This window comes from Anabas testudineus, chromosome 12 (assembly GCF_900324465.2).
Source record: "Anabas testudineus chromosome 12, fAnaTes1.2, whole genome shotgun sequence".
In the NCBI taxonomy this organism is placed as follows: Eukaryota; Metazoa; Chordata; class Actinopteri; order Anabantiformes; family Anabantidae; genus Anabas; species Anabas testudineus.
The window spans coordinates 6,317,122-6,337,752 of NC_046621.1; the positions used below are offsets into that span (position 1 = coordinate 6,317,122).

General features: G+C 38.8%; 1 protein-coding gene across 1 annotated transcript; it reads right to left on the reverse strand.

Moving 5' to 3' along the window:
- Positions 1 to 141: 141 nt before the first annotated feature.
- slc45a2 (solute carrier family 45 member 2) lies at positions 142 to 14,647 on the reverse strand. Its single transcript, XM_026356110.1, has 7 exons — positions 14,170 to 14,647; positions 12,387 to 12,563; positions 6,731 to 7,104; positions 5,120 to 5,263; positions 3,805 to 3,928; positions 2,588 to 2,793; positions 142 to 363 (listed from the first exon to the last, which is right to left on the reverse strand). The coding sequence occupies exons 1-7, from the start codon at positions 14,645 to 14,647 to the stop codon at positions 142 to 144; spliced, it is 1,725 nt and encodes a 574-aa protein (XP_026211895.1).
- Positions 14,648 to 20,631: the final 5,984 nt, after the last annotated feature.

Consider the following 20,631-nt stretch of genomic DNA (forward strand, 5'->3'; position numbering starts at 1 on the left):
TTCTCCAAAACACTGATAAAAAGACATCAAATGGTCAGTTTAGTCGGTTTTAAAAGAACGACAAGACATTTTAAGGATATAAAGAATCTTTATGTATTAAAACAACAGCATTAAAATACTTTTATATAATAATTCAAATAATCATTCCACATTTCTGATAAAGAGGGCGATGAAGATGCAGCCTAGCAGGGACATGGTTGCGGCAGAGAGGACCACCACGATGACACTCCCGGCCAGGTTTACCAGGGCGCCGAGCCCCGCACCCACTAAAATCTGAGCCAGCTGGACCATGCAAGTGAGCGCAGCACAATCCACCCCAGAGCCTCGCGGACTTTCATTGCCTCCTCTTAGCTTCTGTTGTTCCTGGAATCACAGCAGGTAGTGTGGGCGCCATCAGAGAAGAGGAGGAGGAAAAAAAGAGAGAGACTGATGTCATCAATTGCTGTATAAACAGTATAATAGGTCCATGAAGAAACAGATTTGGCTCAGGAAAACATCAAAAAACCAACTAAAATGTATTTTCAATTTAATTTGTTTTGTGTTATTCACAGTTTTCAGATCTGGAGAATATAAAATCCAAGTTAGCATTTAAGCATTTCTAGTTCCCTCGTTCCTAAGTCAATTTGAAGAGGTTTTTTGAATGAGGTCAAGAGATTGGAGTTTGTTCTTAGCCTATTGATAGCTTTTTACTTCTGGTGATTGTATTTACTTCAACAACCATAAAAGTTGTTTTTATCCAAACGCCAGTGGAAAAATAAAAGCAGCTACACTTTATCTGCATGCATGAATCCCTTCTTAAACTGCTGCCAGGATGAAGGTTTACAGAGTTACAGAAAAATATTTTGATTTTAGCCATTGAGAGGTGAAGCTATTCTTCATCTTTAGAAACAAAGGAGGAGATATCATGTGAAAACTATGAATTGGAAAGACTTTAATGTTTATTTATGAATACATTTATATAAACTTACAAGGTACGAGGCAAAGGCAGGGTAAGCGTAGGAAGGTCTACTGGTTACAACTACACGATCCAGCTGCAAACTTGTTTGTATTATTCAGGTTGCAGGATTATTTTGACACAATGTTAACCTACCATTGACCATAAACTGAAATATAAAGTTTATTTTCTACACTTCCCTGATATTAAAACACAGTCTTATTAATGCCAGTGAGTTGGCAGTGAGTTTAAAATATGAGCCACGCAAATTATCTTAACAGGTGGGATCCACATATCCAGGACATTTCTGGTGCCAAAAAAGCTGCATTCAAAAACAGCCTCCAGTGTTGTGTTGCCAGTATTTGGAATCAATTACACACATCTACACAATACAAACTCTACAGCCTTTATAATGTAAACTAAAAACTAAGCTCAAGTTTATACACTTTATTCACAGACTGGGACTATTATCTTTAATATATGTACCAATAATTTCCTTTACAATAGTTCAGTAAGAGAATTATCCTCGTGAAATGAAGCTAATTAAATTAAAGAGGCACTAAACCAATTTTACACATGAAGCTTGTGTGTGTGTGTGTGTGTGTGATGTTAGTCATCACAAGGAGTAGTATTCATCCTGTAGTTTTCAGGGTTATCTTAATCGAGAGTTTGAATATATTGAACTGAAAGTTATAAAATGGAAGTATGGAGTTTACAAGGCCTCACGACTGATGTTACACAGGTATCCTTTGTGGGAAGTTTACAATGTAGGATGCAGGTTCTGGGCCATTTTGGCCCCATAAAGGTAAATGTACTGGTGGAAAACCTCTTTAATTTGAATGTATTATATTTTAAATCTCACAATTTCTTCATTACTTTACTTTTGGGATAATTTTACCAGCTAAATTTATCAAATACTCCAAACCCCGATAATCCAGCTGCACAGACCACAGTGTATGAATGTAGGTACTTAAAATTCCCATTCCTACTGGCAGAATTAACTTAGCTGAAGCTCAGTGCTTACCTGTGCAGAGGGAAATCTGCCGATAAGCTGTCTTCATCTTTTAGAGTTATTGCCAATATTTTTCAGTGTTTTTCGTCTCCTGTGATGAAGGTTTTTAGAAGCATGCTGAGGCTTTTTTATGTTGGGTAGAATCTCTGTTGATTCAGTTTGTTTGCATGCAGCACGCTGTGGCTGCCAATTTGTTTAAAGTCTGACAACTTGAAGTGTCAAAATGTTACCGGGCAAATGGACAGCAGGAGAGGGCACATGGGCTGAGACAGAATTAGAGCATCTGTGACAGAACAGAACTTAGCCTGTTTCTTTAACCTCTGATAAGGCACCATGGTCCTTTTATGATTTAGTATGGTAAATATATTACAGATGGGAAGGGGAAACACGTTAATATGCCAGCAGCAAAAGGCTAGAAAGAAGACTTGAAGCTAATAATCACTGAAATATTTGGTGTTGAACGTCTTTTATGAGAAAGAGAGTGTTTTCGGTATGTTTATGTTCAATATGTTGGACCTCAGAAAAATAAAGAACTGTTGCACACTGACGATGGCCTATTTAAAATAATACATTTACATAATAATAATACATTCTGAAGGCAGAGTAAATGTTTTTCTTGCCCAAATTCTACTGACAATTACCTCCTCTTCACGCTGATACTCTGCTACCAGGTTGAATGGGATGGTGTAGAGTGTGCTGGACATGACGCCAAACACGGTGCAGAGGACGAGTGTGGCAATGATGTTGGGGAAGAGGCCGATAAGGCTGGTGCCCAAGCCAAACACAAAGTAGCCCACAAAGTATAATCCCTTCAGGCCGATGTACGGGAGAAGGACACGCTGCACATCTGAAAACACAAGTTGTGGATATTTTATAACTTGAACATCACAGCAAACCAGATGACGACTACCTGGCCCTGTACCGGTGTTAATTCCATTAATAATATGACAGGACCACAAGGTTTGATGTCTGCTGTGTGGGTGTTGATTGGCAGGTGTGATTGACACCTGACAGCTTGCTGCTCTCTTCAGCTACTGGACTCCCACTGAGTTGGACTTTTGGAGCTTTAGGTTATATAATAAACTGTATTTTTTCCCCCCAGAAAGACGTATCCATAACATAGACATAGCCTAAAGTAGGATATTTGCGATATATGTTACGTAAGAGCTAGCCGGCTAAGTGGACATGCTGGTTCACAGGTGACATTTTCAGTGTTTTTATATATTAGAATAAGTTGACATAAATAGTAGACAATTGAAAGTTAGTTAGTTTATATGATGTCTATGCAACAAGCTAACATAGTGTGCTGATTTTGGGTAATATTAAAGTTTTCTTTTATGGCGCTGCACCAAATGGCCCATGGTACATCTGCTACAGCAGAATGAACATTTGATCGGATCTTTCGTTTCAAACAGCAATGAAAAAATATGTGCAATGACCAGGTCAGCATCCAGACTATAAATAGAGAGATGTTCTCACTCGGAGATGCAGAGATCACACTAAGCCTTTGCTATTTTCCTATTTGCCTGAATTTAGCTCTGAATGAAACACAATATTTCTCTCCCTTCCACAGTTGTGATTTTACATGGTTACTTCTTGGTACACTGTACACAGCTCAGCGAGCCTCAGGGAAAACATGTGATTCCCCGAACGAGCGCCACCTAATCAATGACTTCAGCCTGTAATCCTAATGCAAAAGAAGACAGCAATAACTTTCCACTGTGACCTGTGTCCCTGCAGATTTTTAATTCACAAAGGAGCTAACGATGCCTGTGCAGGACATGAGATGTTATTAGAAATAAATACATATATATATCCATGTTACTCATGTGGGCATATTGTAAACCCATTTACTTACAAGAGTAGAGAGCAGAGGACACAGCATTAATACACAGTCCCCAGCAGCCGACTTCGACTCCTCTCTCATATGTGGCATAGGCTGTGGAGTTATGGGCTGCATAAGGATTTCCCTTGTATACAATCTGCAAAAAAGAAAAAGAGAAATTTAGAAAAAGACTCTTCCCACAGTCTTGTTCTCTTCAACTGTACCTTCATTTAAGTTTACGGACCACTGTTGGTGAATCACACAAGGCAATTACAATGTAAAACCCACTGTGTGTAATAAATACAAAAACATTAAAGCTGTAAAGATGAGGAAATCCAGGATAAATCAATTAATTTCCACCCTCTTTAACACGCTTTTATCTTCTTTTACCTATAAAAAGAGACTAATTTGCTTTAGCTCAACAGGGAGCCACATTTCTTATCCCTGAAAACAATGGCTGCAATTTCAGATTACATATTGGTGCACTGCATCGACATGAACTGTGACAGCATCATGGTGTGAAGTTCATCCTTTGATCAGCATGCATGCCGTGGACCTGCAAAGCATGCATTATTATCACATGTCAACAGAATTACACACAACAACAGACTACTCCCCTGCCCTCTACCTGTCTCCAAACAAAGGGCCTGAATGCAGATACATATCGCAGTTTGCTGTTCACATCCTGTTCTACTTCTCACTTTGTCACTTTGCTCTTTTGATGTTTGGCGTTTATTTATTTTTATTAAACGTATACATGACATTTATATTAATCATAATAACCAGTGAAAAATATGACTGATTATTTCAGTTTCATTTCAGTTGGCGTTTTATTTCAGCTGTCTATGATGTGTGCAAAAAATAATATATATATATACTATGAAAAAGCTTATCACAGTTTCCCAGTGACATTTTAAAATGTCTTGTCTGAGAGAACCCCAGAACTCAAAATGATTCAACTTACAATAATATAAATAAAATAGAGAAAAGCAGCAAATCCCTGTGTTTGAGAAGTTGTGGGATGCAACGATATTTGTTTAAAAAAAAACATTCAAATTATTGATTGATTATCAAAATAGAAACCTGTAAGCAGATATAGTGTAGTGCACAGGGATGTCAGTGGCACCAATCATTGCAATTTAGTTCAAACATGAAACACAAACAGAAAGTAAACAAAGATTAGAAGCTGTACACAGTTCCAGGAAAGTCAGCGATGGGTGATGTCAATGTAAAAGACCTGCACATGGAGTAGGGTTTTAAATGCTACAGCACTGATTAGTGACTTTTTGAAATGCATGGCCTCAAGCCCACGTGTCCAGAATATACAGACATACACACAAATCACTACCTGTCCCATAAAGTCAGTGAAGAAGAGCATATTGCAGAGGAAAGCTGTCCATCCCAGCAGGTGACTGACACACAGGCAGCGGTAGTGGTTTGGCATGTTGATGATAGCTTTCATCAGAGACCTAAATGTCATCCTCTTCTGGGCCTGCAGGTACACACAAACATCACAGACATCAGTGCCAACAGCTACAATGACTGACAGGATTTAAAAAAATTAAATCTAACAGCTATTCCTCTTATTTATTACTTTCCTAGTGGTGCTTAAATGCACGACTGAAAACAGTTCAAAAGCTTCACAGATAAAAAAACATGTTTGCATTATAAAGATCTTAATTTGAATAAATACAGATTCAACATAAAGATCTCATTAAGGACTCTGGTATGGGTAAGAGGCGGAAGAGGATGACAGACAGTATATTAAAAATAAAAACATAATGATACGGTCTTTGAAACATTCATCCTAAAGTGGATGTGTTTTATTTTCAGGGAACACTTCATTTACTTCATTTCCTGACATAATTTTATCATGTTTTCAAACATACACCTTCATCACACTCAAAAACTGCAAAACGATAGTCATCAAAGCAAGAGCAAGGGGAGGGGGATTATATATATCTATATTCTGTATATATAGATATATATCCATGAAATCTTTGCAGACTGTTATGGTCCCCAGAGAATCAATCCTAATGACTTGACTTTGACAGGTCAATGGTAGCTTCTATGCTTAGAAATGTCGTAACATACAGTATCAGACAGATTGGCACCAAATGCTTGGAAAGACATTCATGGTGCCCAGAAGATATACTGCACATGTGGCTGCACAGGGAACTTTTGAGAACCATGTCTCTCAAGGTAAACCGTAATTACTAAAGTTGAAGGCTTGCATACAGTTTTTTCTAAGTGGTGGCAGTGTTAATGTTGACAGGAATTTAATTTTGGTCATTTCCTGAACTCTGTGTTATAATTTTATCCCTCTTTTAGTCATAGGTTACCCTTCATGATTCCTTTATTAACTTTATGAGGCTTTTATAGGGTCATGGGTAAAAAAAAAAAAAGACTACAGACGAGAAATAACAAATTATTGGCACAGTATTTTCCTTAACTAGTGCAATTTTGTCAATTGAGAATGCAGCTGACTGACATTAAGTGAATGGATGCTCAAAATCAGTTATCTTTGTGTCACTTTGGATTTCAGATGCAATTCAGCATCATCCATCCCACAAGTCATTCTGCAAGTCCTAACTACAGCATAGACACAGTCTGGTACTAGCAAAACCTGAGCAGAATCAGTCAGGAGGGATAAAGAGAGAACCACGTTCAAAAACATCCCTTTTTGGGGGATTTGTTTGCTACATTGCACCTGTTGGCACTTTAATTTGCACCAAAGCAAATGAATTTAATTCACTGTCACTTCACTTCATACCCCTGAAATTTAACTGACTTATGACATTTTACTAATGACAACATTTCACCACCATTACTATTGCTAGGAATCTTTCAATATGCTACATGACATTCTAACAGGAACCATGAGCAGGATATTAATTAAACAAATAAAAAACTGTCTGTCTGTGGTAAACATGCACTGTTTATCCTGCACACCACATACCTCTTTGTTTGGCTGCTTGACACTGGAGGTTATTGAGTTAGCCTCCCCAAGTGCAGAGAAAGACCGTGGCCTAAGGTCTGTAACAGATACTGGCACCACAGGAGAGATCGGCTCTTTGGTCAGTGCTCCATAACCATTGCTGTGGGATCCCAGTAGGTGCAGGGCACTGGTGGGTGCAGAGGCGGAGGCAGAGGCAGATCGCTCCTTGCCGAGAGGTTGCTCTGGAATACTGAAGAGGTGCACAATGAGGAAGATGCCCCAAGTAAGTGCAGAGAAGAAATAGATGACTTGGTACTCAGAGCCCAGCAGCCGACCCAACACAGAATGTCCCCAGTCCATAGCTCCCACCAGGTAGCCACACGCACCCCCCAGACCTGGAACACACAGCAGCAGACTTCAAACAATACATAAAAATAACAAAACAAAACAAAACATCAGAGTGATGGATGGAGGTGTGATCTTTTGACATACACATTTATACAAAGAGTTGCTGTGTGGCTCCAGCATGTGTATCATGAAACTGCTGAATTAAAATTAAAAATATAAAATAGACATAATGTCTATTAACATCATACGCTACCAAAAATATATGATTATGTGTACAATGAAAACTACTAACTACTATGAACTGTTGGACATATTTCTGTGTGTTTCCTGCTTTTAGGGTTGGCAACAGTTCACAGATGCATGTATATAAAAGAAATAATAACTGATATTTAACCAAATAGAATCAGCTATTATCTGCCCACTCGCACTTGTGTGAATAGTTTTCTCACTTTCAGCCTTTACTTTTGTTGCAGCTGCTATTGAAATGGCACTATGCATTCAAGAGGGTAAAACTGAGTATAGAACGAATCAACGTCAATGTCATCCTTCCACCATACTTTACTCTTTTTTTGCCAAATTTTTGTGCTGTGTGTTCTTCCCAAAAGACCTTCTAGCACACCTGTAAAAAGACCACTTTGACACTTCACAATGCTACTGGGATAAAAGTTATTCTCAGTAGCACGTATGGCATAACACGTTCCAGAGTGGACATTGTGCAGGTCTAATCCACAGCTACAGGAAGAGCTTGCTTGAGGTTATTGCTGCCAAAGGTGGTTCAACCAGTTATTAAAATACTGTTATTATTAGTTTTTCCACCATCACTCTGTATGTTTAATGGGTGTGTTCAATAAAGACATAAAAGATCAGGATTGTTTGTGTTTTATCAGCTCAGAAATATTGCACATGTTGATATTTGTGATTCTGGCAAAGATCAGATAACATTTCATGACCAATTTATGCAGGAAATCAGAAATTTGTTTTTTATTGCAACTATAGATGACATTAACATCAGGAAATTAGAATTTAGTCTGTTTGTCACTAATAAATCAACATACCATCATTGCACTCAGAGGGAAAACAACTCCTACCTGCACACAACATGTGCTTTGGTGCAGAGTTAAATGTCACTCTCTCTGCTCTCACTGATTTTCATTAGCGACACATCCTCCTCCCCATGCTTCACGTAAAAGGGAAGTTAAATGTTGACCACTTCATTTATGAGCAATTCAAGCAGCGGCACTGAAAGAACACAGCTTGTAGTCTTCTCAGGTCTTACATGTGACATACGGTAATGTTAGCGGATATCAGAAAGTTACACTAGCACTACAATATGTGAAGATTTCCTGTACAGAACATGCTGTATGTGAACAGCCAATTAAGGTGCAATACAGAAGATCTAAAAATAAACATATTTTTGTATTGGTTCAATATGTTTTCACTCTGTTATAAGAGAATCTCATGCAGAGTATAAAAATATTGCAGAAGGCACATTTTTTGCCTTATGATTCCTGTTAATGTTACATCATCATTACACACATGATTGTCTCAATAGACTACAGTAGTTAATGTGCAGTACTGAAACAAAAATTTAACTTTTTGATATTTAACAACTGACATTTTGCTGCACCAGCTGCTTAGAGGAGATATAAAATCTACTAGAGTTGTTCACCTACATAGGTGCTGTATTTCTGTCTTTTAGCACGCAGAAAAAGTAATAACCACTTCAGGAGTCTTCCCTCATTGCTCTTTAGATGCTACATCCATATATTTAAGATCCTTCTTCCTTTTCTTTCTGTGCAATTATTGTCCACTGTACATTTCTGCCTCTGTGATAAAAGAACAATTTACTGCAGTGCAACAGAGCAAAACAGAGTTATCACAATGTCTCACTGCGAGCAGACACAAAAATATACACACAGTTTGAAAATGAGAGAAGAAGAGATTTTAAAGCAGTAAAGAGAAATTTAAAGTAAAGAGGCAATAAGGTATCAATTAACTGAAGTAGTTTCACATTTGGCCAAAATTGTTTTTCTACATGGCTGAATGAGTTTAGAGTTCTTATGTGCATCAGGTAAAATGTTAACTGCCTCCAACTTAATAGTCTAACCTGAATCACCACTGTCTCCATCTAAGGGTGAAGACCCAAAGTCTCCCCAGTCCATTTTTAGTGTCAGTTATTATGCTTGATGATGAAAAGATGCAGCTTGCATCAATGAGAAAGACAATCAGCGATGACTTATGTGGTCAGCAGGAAACCAATCAAACCTTGTTGAAAACAATAAAAAGGGTTGACCACTCCCCACAGATGCTACAAAACACTACGTACTGATAATAAGCGCTTCACTCCCAAGGTTCAGAGAATGTTATTGGAAAATTATATAAAAAAAAAAGGTTCACAAATCACAGAAAAACACACAATTCTTACAATTTTTACTCCCTCCTCCGCAAACCTCACATACCAGCGGTGGCAGGGGCGTCTGAAGAGTCATGTGCTTGGCCTCTGTCTTAGCACATGACTAGCTCGGGGCTGGATTACTGCCTGACTAGCATGCTCATACCACCCGGTACCTGCTGACAGCTGAGCGCACTACTGACGCTCACACCAAGAATGTCATGTCACCCCCGAGTAGCAAATCAAACAAAAAAATGTTTGTTTGATCCTGTATATTTTTAGGCATAGACTCGTTTGGAACATGTTTTTAAGATTATGTTAATTTACAGGTGTGAAAGAAAAAACATATGAGGTGGTATGTATCACATCATGTGACTGAATGTTAACTCACATATAGGGAGAGGTAACATTAACTACACAAACATGCAAGGATGCTGGAAGGTGAGGGGAACAGATTTTTACACTGATGGTTTCATTAGTATTTAAAAGAAATCAAAACATGCTTCTTCAACTAGTTCTATCTATTAATGGAGAGTTCTCAATAAATTCTAGGTTGTTATGAGGAATAAAAATAAGGGTTCTCAAACAATTATCTTGAAATACACATCTCAGTGCATCTCACTGTAAGTGAATAATACACAAAACAATAGTTAGCTGTTTTATAGTCTTCAAGGCCTGACATGACCTACATTCAATCTAAGCTTTTGAGAAAAAGGTTACCTGTATCATTTAAAATGGAAATTCACACTACCTGAAAACCATTGCTGGTATTAAACTATCATGGATGTGCTGAAGGATTAGATATTACATGTGGAACTATACTGAAATATGGGAAAATTAAATGTCACAGATGTCCATCTTTCCCTCCTGCTCTTTCAGAAATGGATGGCGAAGGGACTGTAACAACAGTTCACCATGTGGAAAGCAGTGGCTTTGAATAGAGCATAAGGTTTGGCGGCTCTACAAAATGTGTCTGCTCAGGTGGAAAAGAAACCGACTCAGTGCTGAACACCTGCAGCTTGGTAAATGGAAATCTACAGCTCCACATGCTTAGGCTGAAATCAGTCTGCATCCAGAATTGACTGACGACCTCATTTCTTTTCACAATGTGACCCTGAACTTTGGAGACTTCAAAGTCTCTGCATCTGAACTTAGATAAGTTTCCATTATTTGCTCTGTGTCTGTAATACGTCCATAACCTGAAGGTGAAGTGCAGATGGATTAGTCCAACAGGAAAATTATCCAACATGTAAGCATGTCTCTGTATTAAAGTGGCCAAGGAAGGAAGGACAGGGGTGAATCAGCCACCAAAAGCAAAATAGAAATTTATTGTCAGACATCAGCAATTTGTCAGATGACACTGAAACTAATAAATTAATTAATGATAAATGAACAAAGCCCCGTCTGCTAACTTGTGTTAGACTAATATGTCGAACGATGAACCTAATTTTTAAAGATTTACCCAATACTTCTTTATGCATCCAGCAAAAATTCAACGTTGCATAAATGTAACAATCACCTGACACTTAATTTCACTGACGTCGTGATTTAATCAGAATTATTTAAAAATAACATTTCAACTAAACTACATTTGACTCAGAGGACTATATTCACAGGAACAAACTGTGCTGTATAACACAAAGTACACTAGATTCGAAATGGATGAGGTGCAGCAGGCTGCTTAAAACATCACTCAGCATAAGCATTTTTCCTTTTCTGTCCGTTCTTCGCTGCATCACTAGTTTTCTCTTTCTCACCATGTTCCATTTGATAGTAAATGCAACATACTGCAGGTTTCACCAGACCTGTCACTGCAGCCAAAATGACCTTTTGAATACCTATACAGGATATTCAGGGGGGTTTGGGGAGGAGACCAGCACTTGCAACTTGAGACAATTCCCAATCTTCCTGATGGCAAGTGTGCCTTATTGAAGGTTTAGGAGACTCCTCTGAGAGACCTGAAATGAATTGCTAAACTCCGAAAACTCAGAAATTCTAAACAATAAAATGAGTTTAACATGAACAACTGAGCTAAACTTACTCTGTAATTCCCAGAGAGACTTATCATGAAGAAAATTTTGCTTATACTAAGCTGATCACACCAAGAGAGGCACATTTTTCACATAGGAATATTTTAAATGTTTTTCTGTTGGTATAAAAGCTGCTCAGAAACCAAGGCAGGTAAACATGTTTCACAGGTAAATACGTTCTCACAGCAAGCAGTGGAAACAATCCCACTGACATATGATCACATTTGTTAGCTTCACCTACCAGTCGCTCACTGTATTTGTTTGGTTCTGAGTAAGTAATGAATGAGTGAGTTTGTCAGTGGAGTAGTAAACTAAAGTATTGCACTGTAAAACCAAAACAAAGAGCTAAAACAGTCATGAGAGTGGCAATAATCCGCTTATCTAAATCTTGCTAATAAAGTGAGGAAGCACATTTTCCAAAACACAGAATTCATGAAATAATCTTTATGTGGGCAGTTACCAAAAAACAGACTAACAGCTCATCCACAGTCTCACTGAACATGTATAAAACACACAAGAAGCCAGCACCAAATTAATGGAAATTTACACGTTCACGCTTTCACACGTTTTTCAGTAAATGCTGTTCCACCCACTAACAGACGCCAACACAACATCCAGACCTCAGAGAATCATTGCTGTACACCCTAATGTACATATCATATACACACACAACACAATTATGTAATGCAAAGGGAAAGCAGCTTCAGACAGGCAGCCACAGCTGGAATATAATGTAATATAATGTAATGTGGGTTCCTCAGTGCCCACAAGGCAGCTATTACTACTGACAACCAGCAAGGAAAGATTTATTACTGAAACAAGCAAAAAAATTAAGTGCGGAGGCAGCGAGCACTGAAGCTAGAACAACCAAAGTGTGTGTGTGTGTGTGTGTGTGTGTGTTACAAACCTGTGAGAAGAGCGTGGTAGTGCAGACCTCGCTCCTTGTCTTGATGTGAACATACATCAAACAGGTAGGCCTTGATGGGGCCGTCGATGAAGTCTGCAGAGAAGTCAAACAGCACGACTCCAAACATCACCACCACTATGGCCCATATCCTCTTCAATGAGCTGTCACTGACTAGCGCTGCAAAACAGAACAAAACATCCAATCATCTACTAAGGACAGAGGAGCATTTTGATAATAAGATGTTGTGAGCTCTGCATCAATAAATGCATTATAGTGAGCACTGAAAAAAAACACTATAAGGCACTTCACACATGTCAGAAATAAAGACAACAAGACACTTTGTTTCTTCAAGAAAACTAATCTTTGCAAATTAGATATTACAGGATGTCTCGTCTCTCCAAAAGTAGCGACGTGTGCTTAAAGACACATAATCAGTAACAGTGTTGTGGATTTTATGATTTCAGCAGGACAGTAAGTCCAGCAAATGGTGACTATAAAGGCTGTTTTAAGCTTTAAAATACAGCGTAGCATTACACAAAGTTCATGTGACCTGTTTTACATAAAGAAATAAGCTATAAATAGACATTAAACAGAGAGAAACCCCAGATTTAGGATTTAAAAGGGCGAATGTTTTGGTGGTGGATGTGCAGCCGCTCTCTTATTTGAAGTGACAGTGGCTGCAACAATGCAAACATTATGTCACATGATTCCTGAGAAACTTGGAAAGATGTAATCAGCTTATCCAGAGAGAGTCAGATGAAAAAAACGCTCCATAGTTAATATGATGACTTTTACAAAGCACTGATCTGTTCTAATAGGGACCCGAGCAACAATCGCAACATTCAAAAGAGAAAAAGTGCATTTCAAACAAGCTTGTTTTTCTGAATTTCCATGTTCATTAGTGATCATTCTAATAATATTCAAATAACAAGATGTGATTCAGGTATTTAGGAAGATGTATTTTAAGCCCTATGATGAAATTCTTACATGGTCAACAGCTTCTTTTGTGCGTAAGCCTTCTCGTGATGAAGCCTGGAGCCTGGCAGTTTGCCATTAAAAATCTCAACCTTTTAAATGTTATCAATCCCTACTTTAAACTAAATGTGCAATGAGATTTTCTTAGTCATGCCTTTTCCTCTGTCTGTGCCAGCGGGCATCAGTTCAGTACATTTAACTTCAGTCACAAGTTTTTCGTGTGAGCCTCTGAGGACCTTATGCCCACACATTTAACAGGCTTTGTCTTTTCTTTCCCGCTCCTAATGGATGCTTTACTTTTTTTTTCCCAAAAAATGTAAGTGAGCAGTGAAACAAACAGTTCAGATCCTGCAGCTCGAAGGCAAATGATAAAAGTGGCATCAGTGTGAAAGTAATCCAGTTACATCATAAGCTTAAATGGCAGGTAAAGGGTGATGTTTTATAAAAGACTACACTGAAAATGTACTGCTCATATCCTGACAGAAAGCATCCAGCTAACATCTTGACATGTTTGTCTTGTATTAGTTTTACAAGGTATGCCAGAATTCATCTTGTGTGCATTTCCAAGCATGAGCACACATAAAAATAAGATCAAGGTGTTGTCAGATTGCCACAGCGCGTTATGTTTTACAAAACTTTTGTGTCTCTGAGATAGAAAGAACTGATTATTCATTCTCTTTTATCTTCACTGAATCAAAGACACAGTTGGCCCCAAAACATAAGCTCACTGACAGTACTAAAAATATAACAGCACCACGCCCCGCTCGCTGTCTGGTTCTGGAGGTCTGTGTTTAAATTCCCATCTCACCTGAAACGATGGCATCCCCATTAAGGAACAGGGTGATTCCCACCAGCATGAGGATGCCCAAACCCAGGATGTAAGGCCTCCGCCTGCCCCATGCTGAGCGGCAGTGGTCACTGGCTAAGCCAATGATGGGCTGGAGCAGGAAGCCCAGGATGGGGCTGATCAACCACACCAGGCTGTACAGGCTGCGGGGGAGACCCACGCTCAGAAGCACCGGTGTGACGAACGCTGCCTCCACGGCGTAGCAGAATTCCCTACCAAACATGACCAGGCCGTGGAGGAGAAGGCGACCCCGAGAGCGCCTTGGGGGCTCCACAACCCCAAACACAGCACTCTCCCCACTGTCCATGTAGTCCTCTTTGGAGCCCCGGAGGTCTCCTAAGGGCTGGTGCAAAGATGTGCTGATGTCTTTGTCAGGCTTCGGGAGTCTGTATGGTTGGTGCCTCGCAGACTGAGACTGGTCTTCTGATAGAAGGGTCATGGTTGCGAGAGAGGGGGGGGAAAGAGGGGCAGGAGAGGAAGAAAAAAAAGGGAATGAAGAGGTTTAGTTATAAACCAAACAAAGGGAGCGTATGGTAGCCTCTCTCCCAGTCAGCCAGGGGATGGATGAAGGCAAAATGCCCAATTTCTACACTGGTGCTCAGCTTGGGCTAATCCTCTTCTCTACTGCATAGCTGAGTAATGAGTCCAAGATCCACGAGCTTTAGTTTAAATGTGAAGGTCTGCCTGCTGGTCTGATGAGAGCAGAATGGGACTCAATGAACAACAGAAAGAGAGGGAGGAGAGAAAGAAGTGGGTGTATTTAACAGATTACTAGAAGACGTTTTCAGTTTTCAAAGAGCGGTGGTACTTGCCTGGGGCAGTTCATGGGAGCGTGTGATGGGTGCCATGAAAAAGGTCACTTATGTTTTGGTGACTGGTTAATCTTCTATGTGTAGAGAGGCTGGAGGCACTACTCTGGATTGCAGTGTTGGTCAGACACTCCAATTCTTTGACGCTGAAAAATCAAATAAACTATTGGAAGAACTAAATTAAATAGAGTTTTCTAGGGCATGGGAATAGCCTGTAATAGTCAAATGAATGTTTGAAGCCTGTTTACTTACTTAAATTTGATAAACAAATTATCAAATGCCATGATTGTGTTTTTGCTTAACTAAATCTGATTCCTTCTTCACGTGCAGTTTGGAAAAGGAACCTCAGTCTTGCATAGAACAGAGAGGAGCTTCAGAGCTCCAGAGAAAACAACCAGTCCATTCAATGAAGCAAAACGAGTGTCTGAGCGAATTAATTTTTGTGTATTGCCTCCCCTTGCTTATTGCATGTGTCATCATATTATCAGTTGCTTTGCATTTATTTAACTTAAATGCAAGAAATCACAGCCTCACTTTTTCCTTCTCTGGCATCATTTTTCTTCTATAAATCGGTGTGCTGATGTGTGACTTGCAGCTTTTGAGCTGACTTAACGCCACATAGACAGCTTCTGTGGCCTTATATCTGCCTTTAGGAAGACATTTATAACTCGCCCTCCACTGAACTCCAAGAAAAGTCAAAATTGACTTATCAAAGAGTTTCCTTGAAAGGTCAGGTCAACGTCATACTCAAAATCAGCAGACTGGCCCGGTAAATCACAAGAATATCATAAGGACTAAATCACACTCGAACACATACACAGAGTGTACAAAGAGACATAACAATATTCTATGTTCTTCATTGTTTTCATTTTAATACGCATCACCATTAAAATCAACATCTTCTCATTGTGACCTTGCAGTGTTCTGGTCCCACTGTGCTGGGTGATCATTTTTCTGCTCATGTATTCTTACTGCCTGGAGGGACGAGCCGCTTCCCACTGGCTCAACTTACAAAAGTGTTGTACATTGTACGTTAACGACAGACACAATTCAAACAGATCACAGGGAGTCTGTTTGAGTTGTGTCTGTCGTAACATATCGCAGCTGCTCCTGATTTGTCCTGCAGTGGTGGAAAATAATTCATATGTCTACTTCACTATGTTCCTGGAGGGATATATTGTACTTTTCTACATTTACTTGACAGCTGAAGTTACAAGCTGCTTGCATTTTACTTACACATAACTTATTATCGTACTGATGATAAATCACACACATATAAACCACATTTGAAGCTACAATCTCCCCTAAAATCAATTATCTACACCAGTATTGTAGCCAAAAGCTGTATGAAACTGTTTATCCTTTTTTAAAAGTTGGATCTATATATTTGTTGTTGTATATTTTATATGTTTTAAGATTTACATGACACATAATGACGTATTTTCACTTTGGTACTACATTTCTTCCACCGCTGTCTTCATGCTTTACAGAATTCAACATATTTGTTTTGTCTTATCATTAGCACAAAAAAAACACATCTATTAATTCACAATAATAAAGGGAGAAAAGCAGCATCCTCAAATTTCCATACCAATTAACCGGCTGATGGTTTCAACAGCACAGATGAGATCTATTAAGTACTGCAGAACCCGATGAATATCAAGGGTGTTAATCACTGCTGTGCATCTCCTCCACCACATGTTCACATGTTCTGTGCTGCAACACGAACAGCCGAGGACAGCTTCGTTCCTGCAGACACAGAGGCTTGTAATGTGCAATCAGAGGTAACCGATGAGCCTGTGATTAGGGATCATTTTACCCTCAGTCCTGTCTGTGAAGCTGTATGATGCAACAACACAATATGCTAATTTTGCTGCATCTCCTCTCCACTGGGTTGGACTATGGGATCATTTATCCTGCCTTACTGAAGTGTTGACATTTGGAAAGCATCTTAAACAACTGCATGGTCATAGCATAAAACAGAAAATAAAAAATGTAACCACTGATTAAACAGTAAGGAAAATATTTATATAAGTTCTCTTGCATCTTGCCTTGAGTCGTCTATCTTGTAAATGCAAAGCTACAACCAGCAGCTATCTGGCTGTGTTAGCTTAGCATAAAGTTAGCAGGTGGTAACGCGCAGCATGTTTCACTGCCTACTCATATTCAGCAGCTATCACGTTTACCATGCATTGTCTTAGGTTGTGTGTTAGCATGCTAACATTTGCTAATTAGCACACAGCACAAGGAAATAATTTATAATTTTTAATTTGATTGTATAAGCTTTGTAATTCTGACAACAAATCATAAATGTTTTTCTTACCACATTCGAAACCTACTAATTAAAAAGTGGCAGTGTTTTTTACTTTACAAAGCATTTGATTGCTCTTTTTAATAACTTAATTATGTACATAACAATGATCATCCATCCATTATCTTAACTGCTTCACTTCGAAGCCAAACCCAGTCGTTATTGGGCGAAAGTCAGTGCACACCCCGGACAATCTATCTAATTATTCTATCATAGTCACCAGCCCTTCTTGCTGTGGGATACATAACAATAATTATGTTCATTTTGAGGAATTCCAGTGTGACTCTAGAGCTGACCTCATTATCAACAGTAAAATTCACTTTAGATGCCTGTATGGAGAAATAACAAACATAATATACAATATACTGCACAGGGCAGAAAAACAATGATAGCAGGTCACAAACAGTGTGCTAACTTAAGGCAAATTTAAAGTCTCAAGTGAATACAAGATTAAAATGATAATTTATCTTGTGCATCAATTTGATTGACAGTGGCCCTAAAGGTAAATGATACTAATTTTAACATTTCTAATACATTTAGGACGTCTCTGTTATCTACCTGAGGGTGAAAGCTTATGTTCTTCAGTGAGGACATGATTGATATTTAGAAGCTTTTTTGGGTATAATATAAACCTTCAGGCAGGTGGGCATGATGTGTGAAGCCACATCAACAGCAAGGCAGAGTGGCAGCACCATACCCAGCTATGTTAATACATCCATGTTGGCAGGACACTGGGTCATGTATGACTAAGCGTGGCACCAGTATGAGCAGATCCGCATGTTAGCATTTGGCACAAAGCACTGCTGTGCTTCAATACGGCCTCACAGACTCACTGTAGTCTTGTTCCCTCTCTTCAGTACATGAGAAGCAATTCGTTTTCCAGTGTGAGAGTGAACACGGCCTGAATATATTAAGACTTTCAATTATAAGGGAGGACCATTCATTCAAAATCCTTCTAAAAACTAAAAGACAGTGGAGTGGACAAAAAGGAGGATTCACAGAAGAGATCATCTTGTTGGAGAATAATGAATGAATCCTCCTCCACCAGACCTCTTGCATTATGAATGAGTTCTTCACCAAACCATGAAATCACAAGGGCTCTTTTGTGATCCACTACAGTAGCATTTTAGGCTAATCAAGTGATGTGCATGTGATCACCCGGGTGAGGGATACTGATCAGAGACTAAAGTTTGGGAGCAGTCAGGAAGGACGAGCAGAAAGAAAAGATCATGATTACTGTTATATAGCTTTGCTTATACAGCCCTACACCTTAAAATTAACATTGTGCAACCTCCTCCATCTCATTTCACATGGTTCCCTATGCAGTAACTGTCTTTCACCTAAAATGAGCAAATCAAATGACAAGTTATTTTGCTAGAATTCAAGTAATGCCAATTAGCACCTCCTATTCAAAAGTGCTATTGACTGCATATATGCATTTCCATTCACATTAAAAACACCACTTAAGTCTGTAATCCTGCTACATATTGAACAATATCTGCTGACACTGTGATATAATACTTACACAATACACATTTTCACACAGTGTGCATTAACCTATTCTGCACAATTAAGCCTAAATACAGTAGGTATATATAACAATGTTGGAGATCAGCACTAATCTTGCTGTATGCTTACAGACAGTTGTTGAGAGTCAGGTGTTCAGAGTCACACCACAGACATTCCTCACATACTGCATGTGCCTAAAGGTCTTATGCTGCTACGCAGTATCTAATAGTACATTCCTGAAGTGAAACATGGCTCGATGAACAAAGCTGCCAACTGTTAATTTCAGGTTGAGGGTACAGCTTGGGAGAGTACTAACATGAGAGAAAGATGCTGTAAAAAGGCTGTTGTGTATGATCGTGCTGTGAATTACAAAAATCCCATCTCCGTCACTGTACCGCCAAAAATAAATAAATAAATAATTAATTCAATTTGATAGCATAAAGCAGTTTGTTTACGTGTTTAGATAAGTAAATTATATTTGTGCAGCTTAGGGCACAGACAAATTACTAATTAATCATAGATATAAACAATACAGACAGGGCTTATTTCAATATCAGTTAATCATTTTTCTTCATAATAAATTGACTAATTGTTTCATTGTACTGTGAAAAACACTCACAAATTCCCAGAGCTCAAAGTTACATCCTTAAAGTGCTTGTTTATTCTGACCGGCATTCAAAACTCTTACAAACATCTTAATATTTGAGAAGCTGGTATAATTAATTGGGTATTAAAGTTGACAGATAATTTTCTTTCAATCAAATCCTTTCATTCATGGTCGAGCTCTGCAAATTCCCCCAATCCAAAGGGTAATCCAATCAAGCTCCCAACAGTTTCCATTGGGACTGTTTCTTCAGTGGTAGGTATTTCCAGTGAATCACGGTGAAGTCTGTGGATTATTCAGATTAACCAGCTTGTCCTTGAGAAGATCTTTTGTCAGAATGACTTTTTTTTTTTAAAGTGAATTCAGCATTACAAATTCCACTCCCCTCGTGTTTAAGACAGATGTAGCTACAACCTTGACTACAGGAAGTCTCAAACTATCTGACACTGTACCACCAAGGACACATGAGAAAAGTTTTCTTCCTTGCGTGTGGGCGTCTTGCACGAACTGACCTTTTAAACCTTTGCACATTTCAGCTTTCTGTTGAGTTAACGTTGAAACACATACAACATGCACAGCTTAGCTACTTAGCTCATGACAATATGGAATAAATCTGCCTGTATCCTATTACTTTGAATCCATAGGCTTAACATCAAAGCACAAAGTCATTCCAACATGTATTTTTTCTCATTTGCTGCCTGTTTCTGGTAATCTGTCATTCATGATCTGAATGATGAATGATGTGATGTGTTCATGGTGGAATAACATTTACTTCTTATTTACTGTTTATCACAAGAAGGATACAACACCCCATTAGTTCTGGTGTCTGGCATAAATTACTGTAAGTGTAGATTTATGATTTTCAATCCCCATTTAAAGCTCTTACACGTGACTAACTTCAACCTTTGTGTCTTTAACATGTACTGAAAACCCCAGGTGGTGCCAGGATCCAACGGCACCATGTTCTAACTTTACTGTGGCTGCAAAAAGCAACCCAATGAAACCATACCTGCTTTCCTTGTTTCAATAATTTGTGTAAAGATAAGTGTGCAATTACATACAGTAAAGAAAACAGAAGAGGGTGACATGCATGTTCCGTCTCCTGTGATCTGTGTTGACCTGTACTGTGTTGTAATACAGCTAAAGTGGTTCTCATTTAGCGTCCTGTTTCTGTTGTCACACAAAAGAAC

Bases quoted from the DNA above. Each gene is read 5' to 3' on its own strand.
- slc45a2 (XM_026356110.1), bottom strand. From the start codon at position 14,647: ATGACCCTTCTATCAGAAGACCAGTCTCAGTCTGCGAGGCACCAACCA. The intron at 5,264-6,730 runs GTATGTGGTGTG...GTGTACCTGCAG, and splicing joins TCAAGCAGCCAAACAAAGAG to GCCCAGAAGAGGATGACATT. The intron at 2,794-3,804 runs GTAAGTAAATGG...TTGTGTTTTCAG, and splicing joins GTCCTCTGCTCTCTACTCTT to ATGTGCAGCGTGTCCTTCTC.